The sequence below is a fragment of the Ambystoma mexicanum genome, chromosome 7q (assembly GCF_040938575.1).
Source record: "Ambystoma mexicanum isolate Mex_15411 chromosome 7q, UKY_AmexF1_1, whole genome shotgun sequence".
Taxonomy (NCBI): Eukaryota; Metazoa; Chordata; class Amphibia; order Caudata; family Ambystomatidae; genus Ambystoma; species Ambystoma mexicanum.
Window position 1 is genome coordinate 563,839,985 of NC_090941.1, and position 21,405 is coordinate 563,861,389.

Here is a 21,405-nt window from a genome sequence, read left to right on the forward strand (position 1 = left end):
GGGGAGATGGGGATGGGGAGATTGAGGGAATAGAAAGGAAAGAGGAGGAAAGAAAATAATTTGTTTAAAAAAGGTATTCAGAGAAAGAAAACACATGGACATCCAGGATAGCTTGGAGACAAGAGACAGGAGAGAAGAGAATCAGAAAAAGAAAAGAAAATCTGGTTGTCATCTGTGTAGAAATGACACAAATTATTACAGGATTCAATTCAAGATAAAGGGGTATTGTGTAAATAGAAAAATGAGGGGGGGGCAAAATTGACGCATGGGGACACCATAGAGGAGGGGGCTAAAACAAGAGGTCCTGCCAGACCACGAGACATAGAAGGATGGAGAAGAAAGGTAGGAGTCAAGCCATTGTGTAAAGCAGATCCTGAAATGCCCACAGAAGACAGTGCCAAGAGGAGGGTAGGGTGATCAACCGTATCAACAGCGGCAGAAAAATCTAGACAAACTCAAATAGGTGGAGTGTGTCCATAGCAGAGAGCAGATTGTTATTTAAGGTGGATACACAAGATCACAGGTAAATGTAGAGAAAAGATGGATAGACATTAAGGTAGAGAGAATAGTGGAATAGTGGAAGGGAGTTGGGCGAACTGCCGGAGATCACGGCAAAAAAAAAAAAAAGGGATAGGAGAGAAGAGGGAATAGTGGCTCCTTGTAGCTTTTATAACAAAAGTAGTAGTAGTAATAATAATAATAGGCATTTTTAACAAACGAATTGTTTTAATCCCATACCACTGGATAAGGACATCTTTATAACCAAGGCAAAGTACCTGGGTAACAGACTAATCTCTCATTTACAGCCAATATAAATCCTACCGACTCCTCAAAGTATCTCTCCTTGGAAAACCAAAAACACGTCAAATACTATCTCACCAACACCGCCTAAGCAGCATCAATGAAGACTTGATCACCGACACATTGACTACTACAACGCTTTTGGAACGTTTCAATTCCTTTCTTCTATCCAAAGTCTAAAATATTCTTCTTCGAAAACAAGTTTCCATATGGACCAGTGATATTGCACAACCTTCTGGTTTGTTAATCCCCACCCTTGCTCCCTCTGTTAAAGAGACATGCTTATTTAACCACTTTAGTGTCCTAAACAAATGCACCTTTTTGCCTTTTGGATGTGTGTATGCATTTGTCCCAATTTATAATAGGGGAGTGTTACGCTCACCTGGTATCCACGGGGACGCCACCCAGCCCTGGTTTGATGATTTGCACTCTTGAACCCTCTCCCAGTCTCTTGGTAAGGACTCTGGTTAAAGATGGGTCTGCAATATAGGAGAGCTGGATTCAATACCAGATTGTCTTTGTTTTCCCACTTCCCTTGGCCTAAACTCCTTCCTCCCCCTTGGGCCTTCTCCTCACCTTAATATTGTAAAATGTGGATTTTCCATCCTGCTCCTCGTGGCAGGGGCGCGTAGATGTGGCGGGGCGAGCAGCGACCAAGTTACTTCACTGGTGCAAGACCCCCTGTGGAAATTCAGGCCTACTGCGACTCCATAGGTTTGCTGCTTTACAGTCTTTATGCAGTTCTTATGTTCCTCTTAGTTCAAATAATAATGTCTTGCTTCTTTCCTTTTAGGTATGGAAAGGTATTTTGGTGTTGTCATGCAGCTTGTAGAGGAGCATGGGCCGGTAGGCAAAAGCACAGTGTGCACGATGCGGTCCGGTGAGTAATGCGCGATGCGCTGCGCTGTTTCGCCTTTTATATTGCTAACCTGTGTCTTTTCTCTACTTGCAGGTTGCGATGTTCCGCGCCGAGCGCCGTAATGTTCCAGCGATGATACGGACCAGGAGAGGACTCCCCAGGTAAGAATTTCGTGGCTTTCTTCATTCGGGAAGAAACATGAGTAAACGCTTACTAATGCAGTCTTTCTTTCCCCTCTTTCCAGGTTATGGTATTCCAGAATTCATGCGGTACCGGATGATGGAGTTCGTACCTTCAGGTGAGTAGAATTGAAGTCGGCGACGGATTGAAGACAGGATACTGTTCCAGGTAAGTTTCGTAGTGTTTTTTCTCTCTCTGCAGGTCCTTGGTTTCAGGTAAGCTGGCATCAAAGAACTGGACACAATGAGCATTACGCTGCCCACAGCAGAATAACGCGAAGCATGTTCTGCTGTTTGGGTGTGGTTTAAATAGTCTCAGGTAAAGTAGTCCAGGTAAAATAGTCTCAGGCCTGCCACACCCAAAGTAGTCCAGGTAAAGTAGTCCCAGACCTGCCACACCCAAAAGACTAGACCGCATAGCTCAGTTCCTTGTACCTGAGCTATGTGTGTGCCTCCATATTGGCTGAACACCCCCCCCCCCCCAAGTTGAATAGTCCCAAGTCCAAGTAAATAGTCCCATTCTAAGGTTGGTCTTCATGATGGTTATGAGCCTGGCGCCTAAGGTGCCATGACTGACTCCAAAAGAGTCTTGGATGAGGTTTTAAGGCCTTTGACCTGGCCCTAACTGGAAGGCTGACTTGCCAGTAAGGGCCAGGGGCAAGGGTCATGACAGGGAGCTCTAAAGCCACAACATCTGGTCCATCTAGAGATCAGGCAATCAAAGGACAAAAGTACTTCCAAGACAAAAATATATATATATTTATTTTAATGTAACAAGGTTAGATCCTGCCTTGCCAATCTAATATTTCCTCACATACTTGCAAGACCCAGTCACTCTTCCCCCAAGAGCCTTCTTTATGCTCATCTATAGTGGGGAAAATGTTTGCTGTGCCAAGATCCTTACTATGGTAAAGATATGGTAAACGCCATCTCAATCTCCGAGATAGCCTTAACGCCCAATTCGGATTAAAGCTGAAATTAAGGCTTTTCTCACAACCTTTCTCCTAACCATGTTCACGGTCTCAAGTCATCTAGCTAAGCACCAGGAGGCCGTTGACAATATGGTGTGCCTTTCAGAGGTCCAAAATAAAATAAACAAATGTACAACAGAATTGTGGTCCAAATCAACCATAACACCTGCTTTGTAGGCTGAATCCCTGATGCACATGGCAGTATGAAACACTGGGGGCCAGGGAAAGCCACCATTTACTTGATGCAACCCGTTGACGTGGTATACAGGGGTGCCCCAATGCTCCCCAGTCTCACCTCTGCCACCCCTAAAAAAAAAAAAAAAACATTGTCACCCGTTCGAGGGGAGACTGCTGTGGTAGGGCCCACCTGGAAATGTATTATAAGAAAATGGTATCATAGGATCTTATTCAGGTGATGGCAGTGGCAAGGGAGTACTGGGGGAAATCCCTTAAAAAAAATATCCCCAAGAAAGGCTTCCAAGTTATCAAAGGGATATTGTGTACAGTAAAGAACGGTAACCTGATCAGCTAGTCACCTCGCACATTGGTCAGGCAAGCTCTCAAACTGATCATGGCCGAGAGCACAAGGGAATACAAACACTAGCAAAGAGAAGACAGACAACTGAGCATATGTGCACTTTCCCCACAAAACTAAAGAGAACAAATGCAGTTACTGCAAACAATAGCAGCTGTCGTGGAGGGCTTCCCACCCGTCATGCAACTCATCTGATCCAAACATGGTGGATAGGGGTTTTGAGGCTTTGTACAGTGTGTCCTGGTCATGGTCTTTAATAGAGTTATTAGGGAAGTGTGAGAGCGGCATGGGATCAAGAAAGACAAACTCAGATGTTAGTTTCAAAACCTTTATTTACTAAGGTTCCTGGGTTGGTACAATGTCTAACTGGCCCCAACTCTAAAGAGATGGTTGCCTTAACACATGCATTACTTACCGTAAAAGCATTTCTGATGATTGTATCTGCTTACATTCACATGCTGTTTATATGGTCCGACATCCAGTGGTAACCGCAGAGAATTGCATCTTGTCTTTCGGGGACCGAAAGGGGACGTCGGCATAGGCGTGTCTGAAACACTATCCCTACCGTGACGTGTGTAGTACCCAAAATCCCTCACGTGCCGAGGTCCCTCCGATTGTATTTTTTCTGCCATGAGGGAGCCCAAAGCTATAGTGAGTACATGAAGAGAGAAAGTAGTAAGAAGTCTGTTCCTTCCACCCCGAGCGGGGAGGCAGGGAGGGCGCATGTGAATCTAAGCAGATACAATCATCAGAAATGCTTTTACGGTAAGTAATGCATGTCTTCTGATGCTTGTTAATCTGCTTAGAATCACATGCTGTGCATAGACTAGCTAGCAGTACCCGGAGTTGGAGGTGTGTTGTGAGAAGGAACAGTAGAAAAAAGATGTCGGAGTACTGCTTGTCCCACCTGAGAATCAGACCTAGAATGAGTGTCTAGGCAATAGTGTTTTGTAAAGGTGTGTACAAAACTCCAGGTTGCCGCTTTGCAAATGGACTCTAGGGGAACATTTGCAATGAATGCTATGGATGCCCCAGTGCCTAGAGTAGAATGTGCTCTAGGCTTGAAGGGCAGTTCTCTCTTTGCAAGAGTGTAACATAGTGTGATGCATTTGACAATCCACCTTGATATTGCTGATTTAGAGACAGGGTCCCCTTCTCTACCAGCTGCCACTGAAACAAAGAATCGTTTAGTTTTCCTCAGTTGTTTAGTTCTATCCATGTAGAACATGACTGCTCTGTGCACATCTAGTGTGTGAAGGCTTCTTTCGGCCATGTTAGTAGGTGTCTGGAAGAACGTGGGTAGTTCGATTGACTGGTTCACATGGAACTTCGAAATACATTTCGGCACAAATCTGGGATGTGTGCGCAGAACTACCTTATCTTTGCGGACTGTAACAAAGGGATCCAAAAACGAGAGGGCCTGTAGTTCGCTAACTCTTCGGATAGAAGTGATAGCTACTAGAAAGGCTGTCTTGGAAGTCAGGTCTTTCAGACTAGCTTTATGCATAGGCTCAAAAGGGGGTCCCATGAGCCTAGTTAAAACCACATTTAGATCCCACCCAGAGGCTGGGTGAGTGATGGGGGGATAAATTCTTTTAACCCCTTCCATAAAGGCTTTAATCACAGGTATTTTCCACCACAACACCTTCTGCTGTGACGTGGTGTAGGCTGACAACGCCGCTAGGTTAACCTTTAAGGAATTGTAGACTAACCAAGAGTCCAACAGATGGGTTAGCTATAACACAATGTGTGAAGGCGAGCAATCGGTGGGATTGACGCCTTTGGAACTGCACCAGATGACAAAACGTTTCCATTTGCTGGCATAGCAGTATGTCCATGCATCTTTGAGGGAGTTGCAGATGTCCAAACTCTCTGACCTCAGGAGCCAGGCTGCTAAGTTCAGAGTTTGTGGGCATAGGTGCAGAGTCTTCCCCCCTGTCCTGAGACATGTTGTACGGGCAGGGCAGCCTTGACTGGTGGGGAGAGGGACATTTACATCAGGTGCGCGAACCAAGGTCGGCAGGCCCACATGGGAGCCACCAGAATCATGGCGACTGGTTCCTGGTGCATCTTGTTCAGAAGGGGAGTCGGAGGAAAAGCGTAGAAAAATTTCCCCGACCAAGTTATCCAGAGACCGTTCCCCTTGGATCGGTTCTGGGGGTACCTGGAGGCGTAATCTTGGCAATGGCCGATCTCCTGAGTAGCAAACGGGTCGATCTCTGGAAACCCCCATTCTACGAAGACGTTGGATACAATGTCTTTATGCAGTCGCCATTCATACTCTCCTGGCAGAGTAAAATCTCTGCTGAGTACGTCTGCCAGAAGATTGAGTTCCCCTGGAACATGTTGGGATATCAGGAACATCTTGTGTTTGAGAGCCCATATCCAGATGTTTTGAGACAGCTTGGATAGCCCTGGAGAGTGAGTGCCCATTGCTGTTGTGCCGTCGGTTAGGACCAGCACTGTCTTCCCTTGCAGTTGCTCCTGAAAGGCTTTGAACACTGCTAGTAGCTCCAGTAGGTTTATATGGTTGGGCGCTACCTGAGGGGACCACACTCCGTGCACAGTCTGTTGAAGCAGGTGAGCCCACCACCCCGTGAGATGCGTCTGTCGTGAGAGTGGCTTCCACTGCAGGGGTGGTGAAGGTTTTCCTCTTCAAGAGGTTCTCCCTCGACCACCACTGCAGAGAGAACGAGGGCTAGCGAGACAACTAACAGATCTTCCCATTGTCCGCTGGCCTGACACCACTGGCTGTTGAGCCACTCTTGCATGGGACGCATGCGCAGCCGCGCGTGGGGAACCAAGTATATTCATGACGCCATCATCCCTAGCAAACGCATAGCTTTGCGTACCGTCACCTCTCGACTGGCTACATACTGAGGAACCTGAGAGAGCATGTTCTGATCCCTCTCGCTGGAAGGGAAGACTAGATCGTCTTCCGTACGAATTAGAGCCCCCAGGAACTGTTTTACTTTGCTGGGGACTAAGCTGGATTTCTTTTCATTGATAGAAAATCCCAGGCTGAAAAGTAGGTCTACTGTTTTTTGGATGTTTGAAAAACAAACGTCGAACGAGTCCCCCGTGATGAGCCAATCGTCGAGGTAAGGGTAAACTGGAACTGAAAGTCTGCGCAGGTGTGCCGCTGCCACTGCCAGGACCTTGGTAAACACCCTTTGCGCCGAGGCTATGCCGAAGGGGAGTACCTTGAACTGGTAGTGTTTGTCTTGAATCACGAACCTTAGGAATTTTCTGTGCGCTGGCAGCATTGAAATATGAAAGTATGCATCTTTCATATCCAATGTTGTCATGAGGTCTCCCTGTTTTAGCAATGGGATCACCTCTTGCAGTGTTACCATGCAAAACTTCTGGGGCTTTATGAACTTGTTCGCTGGGCGCAGGTCTAGAACAGGACGCATGGTGAGATCCTTTTTGGCTACAAGGAAGTACACTGAATAGATACCCTTGTTTACCTGAAGAATCGGACAGCTTCTATCCGTCCTTTCCCAACAGCGCTTCCACCTCTTGGATCAGGATCTGCAGATGTTCTGGTGAAAGGCATCAATGTTTCCGCGGTCTGAACTGTGGAGGTCGGACGAATTCCACGCAGTAACCGTGGGCGACCGTCTTTAAGACCAACTGGTCTGAAGTTATCCCCTCCCGTGCCTTGAGGAAAGATATTATCGCCGGGAGACATGGGAGGGGACCTGGACTTGGTGGTCATTTCTGACCCGAAGTTGACGCTCCTCTGGAATTGGAACCTCTGCATCTATTCTTTCCGCGCTTCTGACCCCTCTGGGGGTAGTAAGTGGGGCTTGCAGCAGGTTGACTTGAAGTTGCCCGTGCCGAAATTGTTTTGAGCGGCGCGGGCTTGTCCTCGAAAGGACCGCTGAGAATTACTGCCCCTCTGAAGAGGGTTTCTGGGAAATTTGGTGCAGTGACTTAATAGTCTCGTGCTCCTTCTTGGCTGCCTCCAACGCATCGCCTACCGCCTTCCTGAAGAGGTTGGACTCTTCGATGGGTTTGTTGATAATGGATGCCTCGGTCTCAGGCCTGAAGCCCGACGTGCGCAGCCACGCGTGACTCTTTAGGAGAGTACCCTGTGCGAGAGACCTGCCTGCTGTCTCTGCGGTGTCCAGGGTATTCTTTACCACATTCTGATTGGCAAGTTTGCCCTCCGAGACCATGGCGAGAAGCTTGGCTCTGGTTGGTTCCGGAACCACTTGAAGGCCTTCCTGGAGTAGGTTCCATTGGGCGTCGACGTAGCTTGCTAGTGACGTCGTGTTATTGGCAATCCGGAAGGTATAGGCCGCTGCTGACATAACCCGTTTGCCTAAGGCATACAGCCTTTTAGACTCCTTGTCCGGGGGTGACTCACCCGTGGCAAGGGGAACCCCTGCTCTTTTGCGAGTGTTGGTCACCACCAGCGAGTCTGGGATTGCAAGTCCTTTGATATATAGCGGGTCGGAAACCCTCGGGTTCACAGTCCTAGTCTGAGAGGGTGTGAGTAAGGAAGGAGCCAGCCATCTTAAAAGAGGGATAGCCTGGCTTGCTGGAGGTTTTTCATTAATAAAGTCCTCAGCGAAATCTTGTTAGGGCAAGGCTTCCAGCTTGGCAATTTAAAAAAATTCCGCTGCTTTCTTCAAGATGTTGTTGAAAGCCATTTGATCATCCACCGGGGAAACTTGTCGAATCGGGGTGGATGGGGGGGGGAGAGTCAAGGCAAACGATATCGGAGTTATGATCGTCCTGCTGGGTGTCCTCCCAGTTGTCAGTTGCTCCTTGATCTTCCCCATAGTTGTCCAGAAAAGAGGCCTCCTCTTCTTCTGTATAGATGTCCCTATACGTGTCCATCTGGACATCTTCTTGATAGTCAACTTGGTGTTGGATATCTTCATGTATTAGAGGGTTAGGGTCTACCCGAGCCTTTTTTGGCGGAGGTTGATCAGAAGCTCTGAAAAATTGCTCCAGCTGATCCATGCACCCCTTGAATTGTTCCGTGGTCCACTTGGATGATCCAAATGGGCCTAACTGTGTAGGGACCATGGTCTCCGCCCTAAGGCGTTGAGGATCTCCTCAGGGTGCTTGAGAGGGGTATCTGGCTTTCTTCGTAAGATTCTTCAGGATCGTCTTCCAAATCCGTGGAAAATTTTTCGGCGGATTGGCCCATAACTTTGGGCGGAACCGGTACTAGGCCCACCGCCGTAGCAATCCTATCGATACTCTTACGGATAGACACTGAATCTTCGGTAGACAAAGCTTCTGAAGATGTGTCGGCTGTGGAAACTTCTTCTGCGGCTACAGAAGGGCCTGTGGATAGCTTCTCGGGTAGAGGCCTACTCGTAGTCTTCGGGCCTGTACGGGCCTTGGAAACCATCCAAGTTTCTTGTACGGAAACTTGGCACTTCTAATTTGGGGGAGTAGCGCCCTTGTTATGTTTGCTATGCCTAGTCGTCATGCGCTGCTGCGGAGAAGGCATTGGATCAGACCGATCCGTGGGCACCGCTGAAGTTTCCGGCAGACCCGTTGGCGCTTTCGCCTTCTTCGACGAAGTCGTCGAGGAGGGCGCTTAGGTTGTGTGCTTTGTGCGGTGCGATTGTATGCCCCTGTCACAAGACCGGAGTCGAGCCTGGAAGTGGCGGGGACGTGCGTGTAGTCCCTAGATTAGTCTGCCTCAAGGTCTATAATGTCCGCGTTGGACGTTTGGCCATCCGATGTACCCCGTCACTTTCGGCTGGTGTCGCGGCAGGGGAGGGAGGCTCCGCGCGTGACTTTCCGTACGCAGCCCACCGCTTCAACCGGCGCTCCTTAAGGGTTTTAGAATTAAGGAGTTTACACGCCGAACACTGCTTTTTGTCGTGCTCTAGGGGAAGACAAGCGTTACATGACGTGCGCTCGTCTTTCCACGGATATCTGAACCTACACAGGGCAGAATCTAAATGGAGTCCTTTCCATAGCAGAAGGGAAGGGTGACCAGACCAAAAAGGAAAGCAGTGGAAAAGAGGAAAGACATAATAACAGTATGGCAAACCCCGAGCCCACTCTCCCTACTGTGTAGGCCGGCCAGAAGGCCCGACCACGTGGAAGTCCGAACGCCGGATCTTAGGTGCCGGAACCCACAGCCGTAGACGATTCCCCCGTAGTCTTTGTCGAAGATGTTCTTGATGGGCGAAGTGACTTAACGGGGAATAAAACTGACAATTCTGTAAGATAAACGATGTCTCATGAAGAGCTCCGCTATAGGGCGAAAAAACTATCCGAGGGACCTCGGCGCGTGAGGGATTTTGGGTACTACACACGTCACGATAGGGATAGTGTTTCAGACATGCCTATGCCGACGTCCCCGAAAGACAAGACGCAATACTCTGCGGTTACCACTGGATGTCGGACCATATGATGACCATCAGCATGTGATTCTAAGCAGATTAACAAGCATCAGAACTGATGTTTCTAAAGGCCTTCGATGTCTGATTGTCCAAATTAAAAGTCAGTCTGTGTCTAATCCTATGCTTGCCCTCACTCTTTACAAAAATTTGATCGTAAGTCAATAGTGGTTCAACAGAAAATAGGAAACCAAGGTTGGTTTCAGATGGTCTTCTCACCAGGTGTAATTTGGTCAATGTCACAAAAATGAGTTCAATCAAAAAGGGCTGTTCGTAAGACCTTCTCCACAGGGCCCATGCAATATTCTCAAATACTTTGTGTCTTTGGTTTCTTGGGATTCCTTTCCCTGAGCTTCAACCTGACAAGTTCCAAACACCACAGAAGAAATAGAACAGTTCCTTTTGAAGCTTCTAAGGGTTCCCTTCTCCAAGCATCAATCTTTTCAACATTAAAAAACAATAAGTCTCCAACTTGCCTAGGCCTCTCAGTGTTCACTTCCCCAAGCTCAGGCCTCTATCAGTTTTGCCAGTATGTACTTTGCTTTGTCTTCAATATCCACTTTGTTATGCCGCTCAGGAGTACCTTCCCCAAGCTTAGGCCCTTTTTTGGTTTCAGACACAAGTTCAGCTTGTCAGGATGCATCTTTGCGTTTATATACAGTTCTTTCACACAATCTTCACTTGTGGGTTATAATCGGAGACTTTCGAAACAGCTTGGTTCTTTTCTCCTCCTAGGAGTGACCAATCTGATCTGTAACCCCTCTTTATTCCTTGCTCTTCCTTTTTAACCTTTCACCTTAGGTGCTTCCTGCACCCCTTCCTGTTCTTGTGCACACTTGCACCTACCCTTTTCTATTCCCTTTTTACCCAGTGTGCACTCTTGCATCTTCCTTTGCTTTCTTATTGTGCCTCTTGAGCACTTTACATACTTACTTTCTTTTCCCTTAACGTGCACCCTTGCAACCGTCTTGTTTCTTTCTCGTGCTTCCTGCACACAAGACAAGATTCTCTTTACCGTGCACGCTTTGCACTGTTTAAAAGCCTGTATTCCACTTTTCCTTCTTTGCAGTCTTTCACTTTACTTTTCTTCTGCGCCGTTAGAGCAACTTCCTTCTTTCTATTTCTCTTATTCTGATCATTTCTTACACTTTGTCCTTCGTACACTATCTCACTTTCCACTCCGTGCCACTTTAAAAGGGTCCTTCTCCCGCTCCGGTCAATCACACGCTCCCGAGTTTTTTTTTTTTTTTTTCTTCCCTCTCTCTCTCTCACCTGCAGACGTGGCATTCGAAAGAGGAGTAGGGCTACTTAAGAATAACAGAGGCAGGATCCACTCAGGGAAGATCAGGGCTACACCTCCTCTGGACACAACGGTTGGATTTGGGCACATAAAGGATCTTGTAGCCATCAGGGAGGAGAGTGTCGAAATTCGTGACAGAGCTGGCCGTGAACCATGTCTCGGTGAGACCGAGAACATCGAGGTCAAGTTCTTCTAGGAGGCAGCAGAGTCAGAGGCGTGCTCGACAACACAGAGTGAGAATTGAGAGTGGCAATATGGAGAAGTTGTCCTTGAAAGACTTTCGTGGAGGGGTACACATCCGATGAATGCCCTGCAGAGGTGTAGAAGAAGCCCGAGGGGGGGACAGAGGAGGAAGGAGGGAAAGGACCAGGATCGGCTGGGAAACTGGGAAATAACCAGAAGGGTGTGCCGCTGTGACAACACTACTACGAGCACACCCAGTCACATGAGCTAAGTGAAATTTGAGAGCGAGGTCTTCTTGACCGAGAACCAGAAAAAGTATCACCTGTGTGCCAGTCACCAGAATGGAGACTGGTTACATACGATGGAGTTGCACGCTGTGGGTGGAGGTTGCGTCACATGCATAGACAGAGTTTAACTGTACTGACATAAGGTAGTTGTGTAAAACACTAAAAACCAGAGGAATTTGTTTAGGGCAATTTTTCAGTAACATGGATTCTCTGCCCATTTACCTGCTTGTTTCTCTAGATCTGCAAAGATATAAAAGCTGAATAAGGTGTAAGCCGCTAGCGTTACACCTTATTGGATCTATTGGGATGGACTTCACAACTATACACTCCCAAGCCAACATATACAAAAGAGACAGAAGCCACCAGGGCATGTAGGAGTTCGATCAGCGTTCCAGAGAGTGTGTGCTGAAGCAGTAGAAGAAGGAGAGCAGGAAGTGGCTAAGCCAAACAGGCCAATTTGAGAAAGTTGAAACTTGCAGGAGAGAAAAGACCAATGGGTCTGCTCTGCTGGGGGCCTCAATTCCAAAGCTGGCAAGGGTCAGAGAATATAGAGAAGGAGCAAGAGAATAGCCGTTTAGAGACTAAAGCCTGGATTGTGGTGATAGCTGCAATGCCAGAGCTAAATATAAAGTTTGCTGACTTGAGAGCATGGGTGGGCTCAAATCCAGAAGATGACCTCTGGATGGGATTATAATTACTGTATCCTGAAAAGAAACCTAAACAGGTGGGGAAATAATACCCAAGAGCAGTTCTAAGATAGGGATCTATAACTCTGATGTTCCAGAGGATTGGATTATAACTCGCATCAGCCTAGCCAGCATAGTCAATGGTGAAGGATCATGGACGTCGGAGTCCAAAACATCAGGAAAGTTCAAGTTGCAGACCACAGCTCTAGAGCAAGGGGGTGAAAGGTCTTGCTCCTGTAAAAGTCCAAGGAAACACCTAGGGCAAGATGGGGAAATCTGCAAAGTCTTTACCTCCAAAGTGGCGAAAGAGCTCTCCAAGAGCATCTTAAGAGTTGTGCCTTGGTCTGGTAGGGGTGGGCCACAAGGCTACAGAATCCCAGAAGTATATTAATCTTTTGGGATCACCTGCCAGGGCCAGGAAAAGAAATGTGTATGGGCACTTAAAACCACCCTGAGACTAGGAATGAACTTGAGGTGCTGGCACTCCAGAATTGTGTTGATTAGGATAGCATATGTATTGGACCTTCGATCCTGATACTGTTCCCTCTCCCGCATGGAGACAATCCCTTTTAGGTTGGATGCAAATTCCACTAGGCCTTGCAGGAGTTTCTCACACCCCAACTTGATCAGAGGAAGAGAAAGCGCAGCCTTAATTTATCAAGACCCATTTTACTTTGGTTCAGAAGATTCACTGTGCAAAGAAGGTAATTCTCCATTTCTAATGTAACCTTCACCCTACTAATCTCACCCTTTTAACTGCAAATGAAAGCTTTCATAACCCACGCGTCATGTGCATACATACAATTGGCTTGAGACTGGTAAGGATTGTTTTTATTATTTATTGTGTTTTATGTCAGGAGCATGGATCCATAAGCATCCCTGTAGGCAACCCTGTGGTAAGATTTTCTACTCACACTCAATTATGTAAATGGGTTTGCAGCTGGGTTCTGTCCCTGAAACGGAATGGGGTGTGTGGTCTAATGTTAGGAAGTCCCTTCAAATGTCGGCTAATGGTTGGGCGCGTTCAAGTCTGATCTACCTTTCTGTGTAGGCTACACTTCCCCGAACAAGAATTGAGGATTCTTTTGGAATTAGTTGAAACTTGCCATTGACCACAAGCCATATTATAGTGAATTCCACAGTTGGCTTTCTTAAACCGGATGGATTTTCTGGCATGTTTTTTATGGCTGAATTTGGTGTGACTGACAGAGCTTGATTTGAAAGACCTCAATCGGTTTTAAGAAAGTAAATTTCCAGAAGTAGCCTGGATCATTACTCTCATATTTCAAGAGCACAGTGCAGAAGACCTTGAATGCAATGGTCTGCTCTGTAAGAAGCCAATGTAGGGATTTCAAAGGTGTGGTTGTGTTCACATTTCAGTTCATACAAATCCCAGTGGCATATTTTTGGACCCCAACTTAATTTCTGCATTTCTTTTTTTAGGGCACACTGACATACAATATTAAAGTAGAATAGACTGGGCACAATTAGAGTGCTTCATTGTGATGCAGTTATTTGTTTGAAAGAGTGGGAAAATCTTCAAGCACCAATAGTTGTAGGTGAACTTTTGTTTGGTGAGGGAGAGGGATCAAAATGGTAATGAGTGAAATAATTGTTTAAAAAGAAAAAGAAAAGAGATGTAGAAAGACTGCTCTGTGACCGCACCGAGTGGTCTTTCTAAATTTAATGGTCAGTCCCTGAAATGCACATGTGTGTGCGCAGGGGCCGACAGGCACGGCAGAGTCAGAAGAGGAGTCGCGGGAGTGTCTAGTGAGTGTGTGTGTGTGTGTGAAAATAAATATATGAGAACGGCAAGGGTGGGGGCGAAATGAAACTGTATGTGGTGGAGGGTGGGAGAATGGGGTAATAGGCAAAGTTTGTATGAAGTAAGTACCCTTTGGGAACAATACACACAACTATGACTACAGGTGTAAGCAAACCAACCTTTGGTACAAGTCTGCACTACACAGTTTTGGTAGCGTGTGGAGCAGCCAGGCTTATCTCAAGAGGGTAAATGTGAGCAGTAATGATGTTACACAGAGGTCCACAATCACAGATGTCCAAATAAACTCTTACACTCAAGGTTTATTGGATAAACACATAATTTATCAGTCAGTTATAAAACATTCACTAGAAGGAGGCAATTATATAATAACACACAAATATACTTCAATACAGTACACTCTTTTCTGAATCAGACAAGACCCTATTGCAATGGCCCACAAATACAACCTACACCCACAGGTAAGAGGAGTAAAAGGCGAAGGTTATCAGAAAACACAAGATTACAATTATTCTTAGACCGTGCACATATTTTGAGTTCACCAGAAGAGTCAATTCAATAGGCTAGGCCAAAGTCAATGGGCTAAAGTCTTGGATAGGATTAAGCGGTTCTGGTAAGTAAACGGAAAAGTCTCTGCAAAAGTTCTCAGCAGTAGTTTGTAGAAAGAAGAATCGCATGTTGGGTCACAAGCTAATTAGGCCTGAGAGTTGCAAAAGTTGCAAGAACTTTCACCACGAGAGGTAAGTACTCTCAGTCTTGGTTTACAGTACCTTATAATGAAGAAAAAGAGGCAGCTGATGAGTTCTGTTCCTGGCATTTCCTGCAGATCTCGCTGTTCCTGGTCCTCAGTCGTGGGGACAAGAGGGAGGACGGCGGGGGACTCCTGTACTGCACTGGGACGGTCAAAAGCTTGCAAATGGAAAACTTCAATTTCAGTGGCTGTAAGTAATGCACACAAACTGGTGTCTCTCCCTGGTTCTACAGTTTCCTGCAGCAAGTCTGAGGAAATTCAACCAGCTCCGAGATGAGTATCCAAGTGGCTTACTTTTGGTCCCACCAACTCAAAAAGGAGAAGTCGTCCTTGCAGGGCCTTCTATGTCGATTAGAACTTCGCAAGTAGGCACTGCAGCAGGGCTTCACCGGGCAAACCAATGTTCCAGGAGTTGCAGCAGGCGTCCTCTTCAAGCTCTTCTTCGGTTCCTTCGTCCAGTGGTCGACTGCCTTCCAAGCCGGGCAACTCGCCTTTTATTCAGTTGTCTCCCATTCATTCCAGCCAAGCTGTCACTCACCCAGCAGGGTGGCTGTCCTTGCTGGACAGTCAGCCAGCCAATCACCACAGAGTGCATTTGGGTCTCCAAGGAGAATAAGTACAGGGAGTTTCGGGCACCTCCCTCACTTCCTGCCCCCCCCCAGACACTCGGGCGCCAGAGACGGTCTTCACTCCTGAAGCCCGCCAAAAGGCGAAAGAACAAAGAGACCAAACCTGGTTTGGCATGCAGAGAAACACTCGAGAAGAACTTTTCCAAAACGAAATGGTGAAAAAAGAAGAGCAGGACCTGTTTTAACAAAAGAGGCTTAGGCGCCATCTTGAAAAACATGGCTCCCGCGATTTAACGTTACCGGAGCTACGAATAGTTTGCAGTCAGGAAAAATCATGGTAGTTTGTTGTAAAACCACTGCCATCAGCCATTCTAAGAGGAAAGGGTAGATCCGACTGCTACATGAGTATCTAGACACAGGGGATACTAAGTAACCCCTCCAGCACTCTATTGTAAGATAGGGTGTGCTGGGTCTAGAAATTTAAAAAGACTAGTAAAGTCAATTTCACTTTACTTACTCTGGAAAAAAGAAGTTCATCCCAGAGAAGGTATTTAAATCATGGGAAATCTGAAAGACTTCCCTGTGTCACTGCACTGAAGGTGCTTTTTGAGACAATTGTAAAAGATGATGCCTATGGAGTTGGTTAGACTCCATAACCAAAGAAAACACAGAGGTAAAACACATATCAAAATACATGAGAAAGTGGGAAAAAGGCTCACACTCTGCAGGTAAAAAAAATCAAGTCCTCAAAATCCAGCAACGTTGCTGTGGGTCTCTAAGGTGAAGGGAATTATCACACTCTTGAGAATTCTCCCTAACAGGGGGGTCGGGAGGTGAACCCCTCAACCCCCAATTTAAAAAAAGAAAGCCATAGATATGCGCTTTTTTGGCTTTTTGATGGCCGCACAAAATCGACCGAAATGAATCTGTCATTTTTATTGCGGCCTTCAAAAAGCGGAAAAAAAAAGACAGGATGAGGACATGTTTTTGACAGTGCTGGTCCAGTTCTCAGAGATCATTGCCCCCATTTCTCCTGGAGAGGCCCAAACAATGCTCAGGCATTTTACTTGATACATATTTTTCGTGTACTCAAGTTATCAGTCCTTTTTTTTTCCAGGTAATGATGTAATTGTTTGCCATCTGCAAACATCTGGAACTGAATTGTTGGTGCATTTTTAGCACTACCACCAGTGGTCACACAAATGCTGATAGGAGTGGTGAGAAGGCTGCAGCCTGGGGTATCCCCACATTAGACCTTTGAGGGTGATGGGGACTATGACTTTGGTATTGATCAGAAAGATAAGAGTAGATCCATTTCTGTACCATACCCAATATTTCAATTCATGATTAGAATGCATCTTTTAGAAACATGATCCACTGGATCATATGAAACAGATTACCACATTGGTCCAGGACTGTGCACTGTCATTGTCTAGAGTTTAGCTTGATCCTCCCATTGTGAATCGGGGTAGATTCTGTGGGTCTAGCAAGTCATAAACCAAACTATCATGCAGCACCTTATTGGAAGCAATAAGTGTGTGGTTCTTGAACTATTTCTCCTTCTAAAGTCTTGCTGTGATGTGGAGATGAGATCTGGGTTGTGTGGAGTATCAGAAGGAGGACACTGACGCGGTAAAAGCATGTTCTTACTGTAAAGTTTCTTTAAAGAAAAACAAGGCCCATCTCTATGTATAACTATGGAGTGTTCCCTGCCCATCTTTCTAGCAAAGGTGCTCATCAGTCAGGATGAATGTCCAAACAATAAAAATACATCTTCAGCCCCAATTGAAGCCATTTAACCCTACCACTACTATAACTAAGGTCAGGAGAATGACTCCTCCGGGTGCTTGTATTTTGTCACAATTTTCTTCTCATTCCTCTTCCTCCTTTCAGTAGATCATGTGCAAATACTCTCTGGTCATCCACTGTATCACGTTTCGCAGTTCCTTTAAGGGACTGGTACTGCCCTGGTCATTTATCTTCCTTGTCAGCTTTAGTCTATTTAGGATCCTTTTCTCCCTATTGTAGTGTTCCTGAATTTCTGTTACACTCTTTTCCTCCCTTTGATAGTAGTTCAAGTTCCAATTACAATTTCCCCATTGCCAAGGTGCAATTTCATATAGGGGTTGGTGCTTCCTGGCTTCACAGGTTTGTTCTCCACAAATGTCTCTCTTTCTTGTGCTCTCATCTTCGATACATTGGTGGGCCTTCTCTTTTTCCCCAAAGTGATACGCCCCAATTTAATTTATTTCCCACTCTATGGTTTTCGTATTATTTCTCATCTCATTCAAACAGTTCTGTTTCACAGGATTATTTCCAATAGTTTTCCCATTGGTACTGGGACGAATTTGGCTCAACTTCTAAGTTGTCCCACTTGGTTTGCCGGTATTCCCCTTTCCCGTTTTACCTTCTGAGTTCCGGGGCAAAGACAGCAGTATCTGCAGTAGCTTGGATTCTTTGTCCTTCGCGTCGCCGCTCTGCAGCTTGCTCTCTAAGGTGTCTCTTTCCTTGATGTGCCATTCTCATCTTTGGGACGTCACAGGGATCATGACTCAGACTGGAATCTGCTTACTCCCCTCAATGGTCTCTGTGCTGTTGTGTGGGCAGACTGCCCACCATGCCGATTCTGTGGTCATTCTACCATTGCTCTTTCTCCTCTTCTCGGCTTTCTTCTGCTCTTGCACGACGGTTGCTCAGCATTTCTGATTCTGTGCTGGAGTGGCTCTGTCACACGTCAGCTATGTGTTCTCCCAGAGCCCGGGCTTTTTCTGCTCTGTTACGCTCAGGGAGCTTTCCCTGCGTCTCAGTTCTTCGCTCTCCCTCGGCTCTTGGCCACCTGCTTGTTCATAATATAACTTCACGTTGTATTCATGAGTTTGATAACAGTTTGATAATATACACCATCACTTGGAGGCCATCAGGGAGTTCCTCCCCAAAGGGGAAGTCTCTCCCAGGGAGGTCCCACTTGCCTCGACCACTAGGGAGGGTGCTGCAAAGTGGGCCCACCTCCTTAGGCTCATATAGGAGAGCTCCCCTTTAGGCAGAAGGGACTCATTCCCTCAGTTTGTTCAGTTGCTAGATCTTTTAGCTCTGCAGTAAATATTTTGAGAACGTCGTGATGACTGTTTAAAAGTCTTTGGAACTACTCCTTTTTATTGAACGAATTTATGATCTCAGTAAAAGATGCTGGAAAGGATGTGTTGGCAGGTTAGAGGATTTGATGCCATCAACAGCTTACAGTATACTTTGTGTTGGTTCATGGTGAAGCCATCCGATGGGTTTTAAAAACGAGACTTCCGGTTTGACATGGTGATGTTTCTGGGGTTTGGGCGTGTTTGACCAAATTTTTTTGGATCGTGGGAAACTGACCACAATCTATCTGCTCAGGGCCCAATTTAAATGCACATGCATTTTTGTAATTTTATTTGTCCCCGCCTCTGATTTTAAGCAAGCGGAAGACACTGCTGCACCACCGAAAATTGAAAAATATCATGGGGAGCGGGGGACACCCCCATAACGCCTGCTCTCCAGGGTTGGTATTTTGCAATATATGCATCCAATTTGCCTGAAGGCCAAATCACTCATGAAAAATTCGATCAAATTGGTCATTAGGGCAATTGGTTTAGGTCAAATAGGCTAATACCATTCCGAGATATTCAAGGGGCTTTTTTCCTCAAAGACTTTGTTATCAAAGAGAGACCAGAGGTATTTGCAAAGATAGCAAAAGGCAGGACGGTCCCGTGATCTCTTGCTAGATCTCTTTGAATCGTTCAGTTTAGTTAATCAATTCTCCAATGCACCTCAGACAATCTCTTAGCCAATCTCACTGTCCGATAACATGCTCTTATGGGTATCCTACTTTTCTTTTTATCTTCTGGTGTTTTGGTTTAATTACATTGAGGTTTGTTTGCTTGCGATCACTTCATTATTGCCATATCATGGTTCAACAATTGTTTTAGGTCTGAGAGGTGCTAACACGGAGCGTCAGATGTTAGTGCAAAGTTTCACTAATGCTCAGTGTTGATATGTTTCTCTGCTGTTTGATCATCCCCTGAAAACGGCTTTGGCAATTTCCTTTATTTTCGTGTCAGTCACCGATTGGGCTATCATTTGAGGGGAGAGTTTAGATCAAGTGCCTTGTCGCAATATAGAAGGCGATGACCATGTTTTTCTGCACAAGGGGTTACCAGGTATTCCTTTAAGTAGGGCGATGTCATTACCAGCAAGTATATGTGGTGTATGAACATGCTTTGGGAAGTGCTGGATTAAGGAAAACAGGGAAGCTGTGCGTGGGGTTTGTTCAAGGGTTAAAAATAAAATCTATACCAAAGGACTTAAGAAACTTGTAAATTGCCTCTTTCTTGAAAGGCTTTGTTTGACATCGATAGCATATTACGTATGCACTTGCATATGGCTGTGCAAAATGTACACCACCAATGGTTGAACACATCGGTTGGATCTACAAAACACACTGTAGATGAAACAAGCCCCCGAAAGAAGCAGACTACCACAAACATTAACTCAGATGACCTCAGCCATAACATACATTTCACTCTACACACAAAGGGTGTTCTAAAGCTGAATAACTTATCCAGCCTTACAGTACAACTTTCAGGCTACAAGAGTGTGAGAGACAGAGAAAGTCTGTGTGCATGTGATGTTTTTTAAATTGTGTCCAAGGAGGGACAGGTGATACTTCCACATCACAGGAAGCAGTATAATGCAACTATGACTTGAGACGATTTGCAAGCTGTGCTTTGGGGTTGAAATGCAGCCTTGCAGTCAGAATCTGAAATTAGCTACTGGCTTTTTAAAAAAAATGTAGGTCCGTTATTTCTGATTTGTAAGGTGCCACACGCTACTTAAATGCCAATTCAAGCAGTACTAATGTAGTCGTCACACTAGGATTCATCCCCTCGATCCAAGGCTATCCTTGTCTTTATCATATTGCAGTTCTCAACTCTCAGCAGCAATGGCAAGGATAATATAAGTAACTGATCTAAAAGGAAGATTCAGACAACATGGGGTAATGTACGCAAAGCACTGGACTAGCAATGATGCAAGTCAACTTGTGTCTTTTGTATTCCTGTAGAACAAGGAAATCTGCTGACTGCCACCTGACATTGAATTCGTTATTTCTAGTTATCCTGGAGAATATTATAAAGAGGCATTCAAGTTCTGCAACGCTATGCCCACAATCTTAACTGCTGCCATTCCAAAAACACATGCAATTAAAGTATGTCGACATGTTATGCATAAGGATCACACACGCTGCTATATTCACCAAATGATTTGTTTCTTTTTGGAGAAAACCCATTTTGATTAAATATCTTGATATTTACATTTAATAAAACAAGAGGACCACTAGGTATATATTTTGTGTTGCAGTAGCTTTCTGTAGTGTTTCAACAAACCTTGTTTTGTGCGTAGGCCATGGTGCCGTCAAAATTCTTTTTTTCAAACTGCAGGTCTGACACGTCTAATTTCTGGACCAACATGCCTCCGGAGGACACATTTACCTGTAGAAGATTGAACAGATTTGCACTGACATGTGATTAAAGACGAACACCTATTAGGTATGCCAAGAAGTTAAAGAAATGGTCCTTGGCTTAGTTTTGGGAAGCATTGGCAAAGCCAACAATTCTACTTGTGTGCAGTTATGAAATATGCATTTTCCAGCGACAGCCATAATAGTACTTTTTGAGATGAGATGGCAACAGCTGGCAAATTGTGTTGTATCTAGGCATTTGCAGGCACTGCCAAAATGTGCCCATCTAATGCTTACACATGAGTTAAAACTGTAGGCTTTGTCAATGCTTGTTCTCATTCAGTGCAAGGTACAGATGTAAAGACACACATTGCTTACAAATCAAGTGGCTGGAGGTACACTGGCTTAAGACATTTTTATTAAACAAAGAGCCGGCTTGCGGCTGCAATTAGGCCACTATCTTTCAGAAGAATAACTAGGTAGATTATTGGCATACTATTACAATTAGAAACTTAGCTCTAAGAGATCCCAGGGGTTTGTGCTTTGGGTGGGAGGTGCAAGTACAGAGCAGGAATGGGCATCAGAAATAGTATGGCCGCTGGCTGTCAATGGGTGGGTAAAAAGCCAAACAAC

At 45.6% G+C, this 21,405-nt stretch overlaps 1 protein-coding gene across 1 annotated transcript in view; it reads right to left on the minus strand.

Annotated features, from left to right (window-relative positions):
• DHRS12 (dehydrogenase/reductase 12) overlaps positions 1-21,405 on the minus strand; it is a 294,416-nt gene that overhangs the window by 83,641 nt on the left and 189,370 nt on the right. Inside the window, exon 7 of the mRNA XM_069639734.1 lies at positions 20,699-20,803. Coding sequence (XP_069495835.1) covers positions 20,699-20,803 — 105 coding nt within the window. The remainder of the gene's footprint in view (positions 1-20,698; positions 20,804-21,405) is intronic.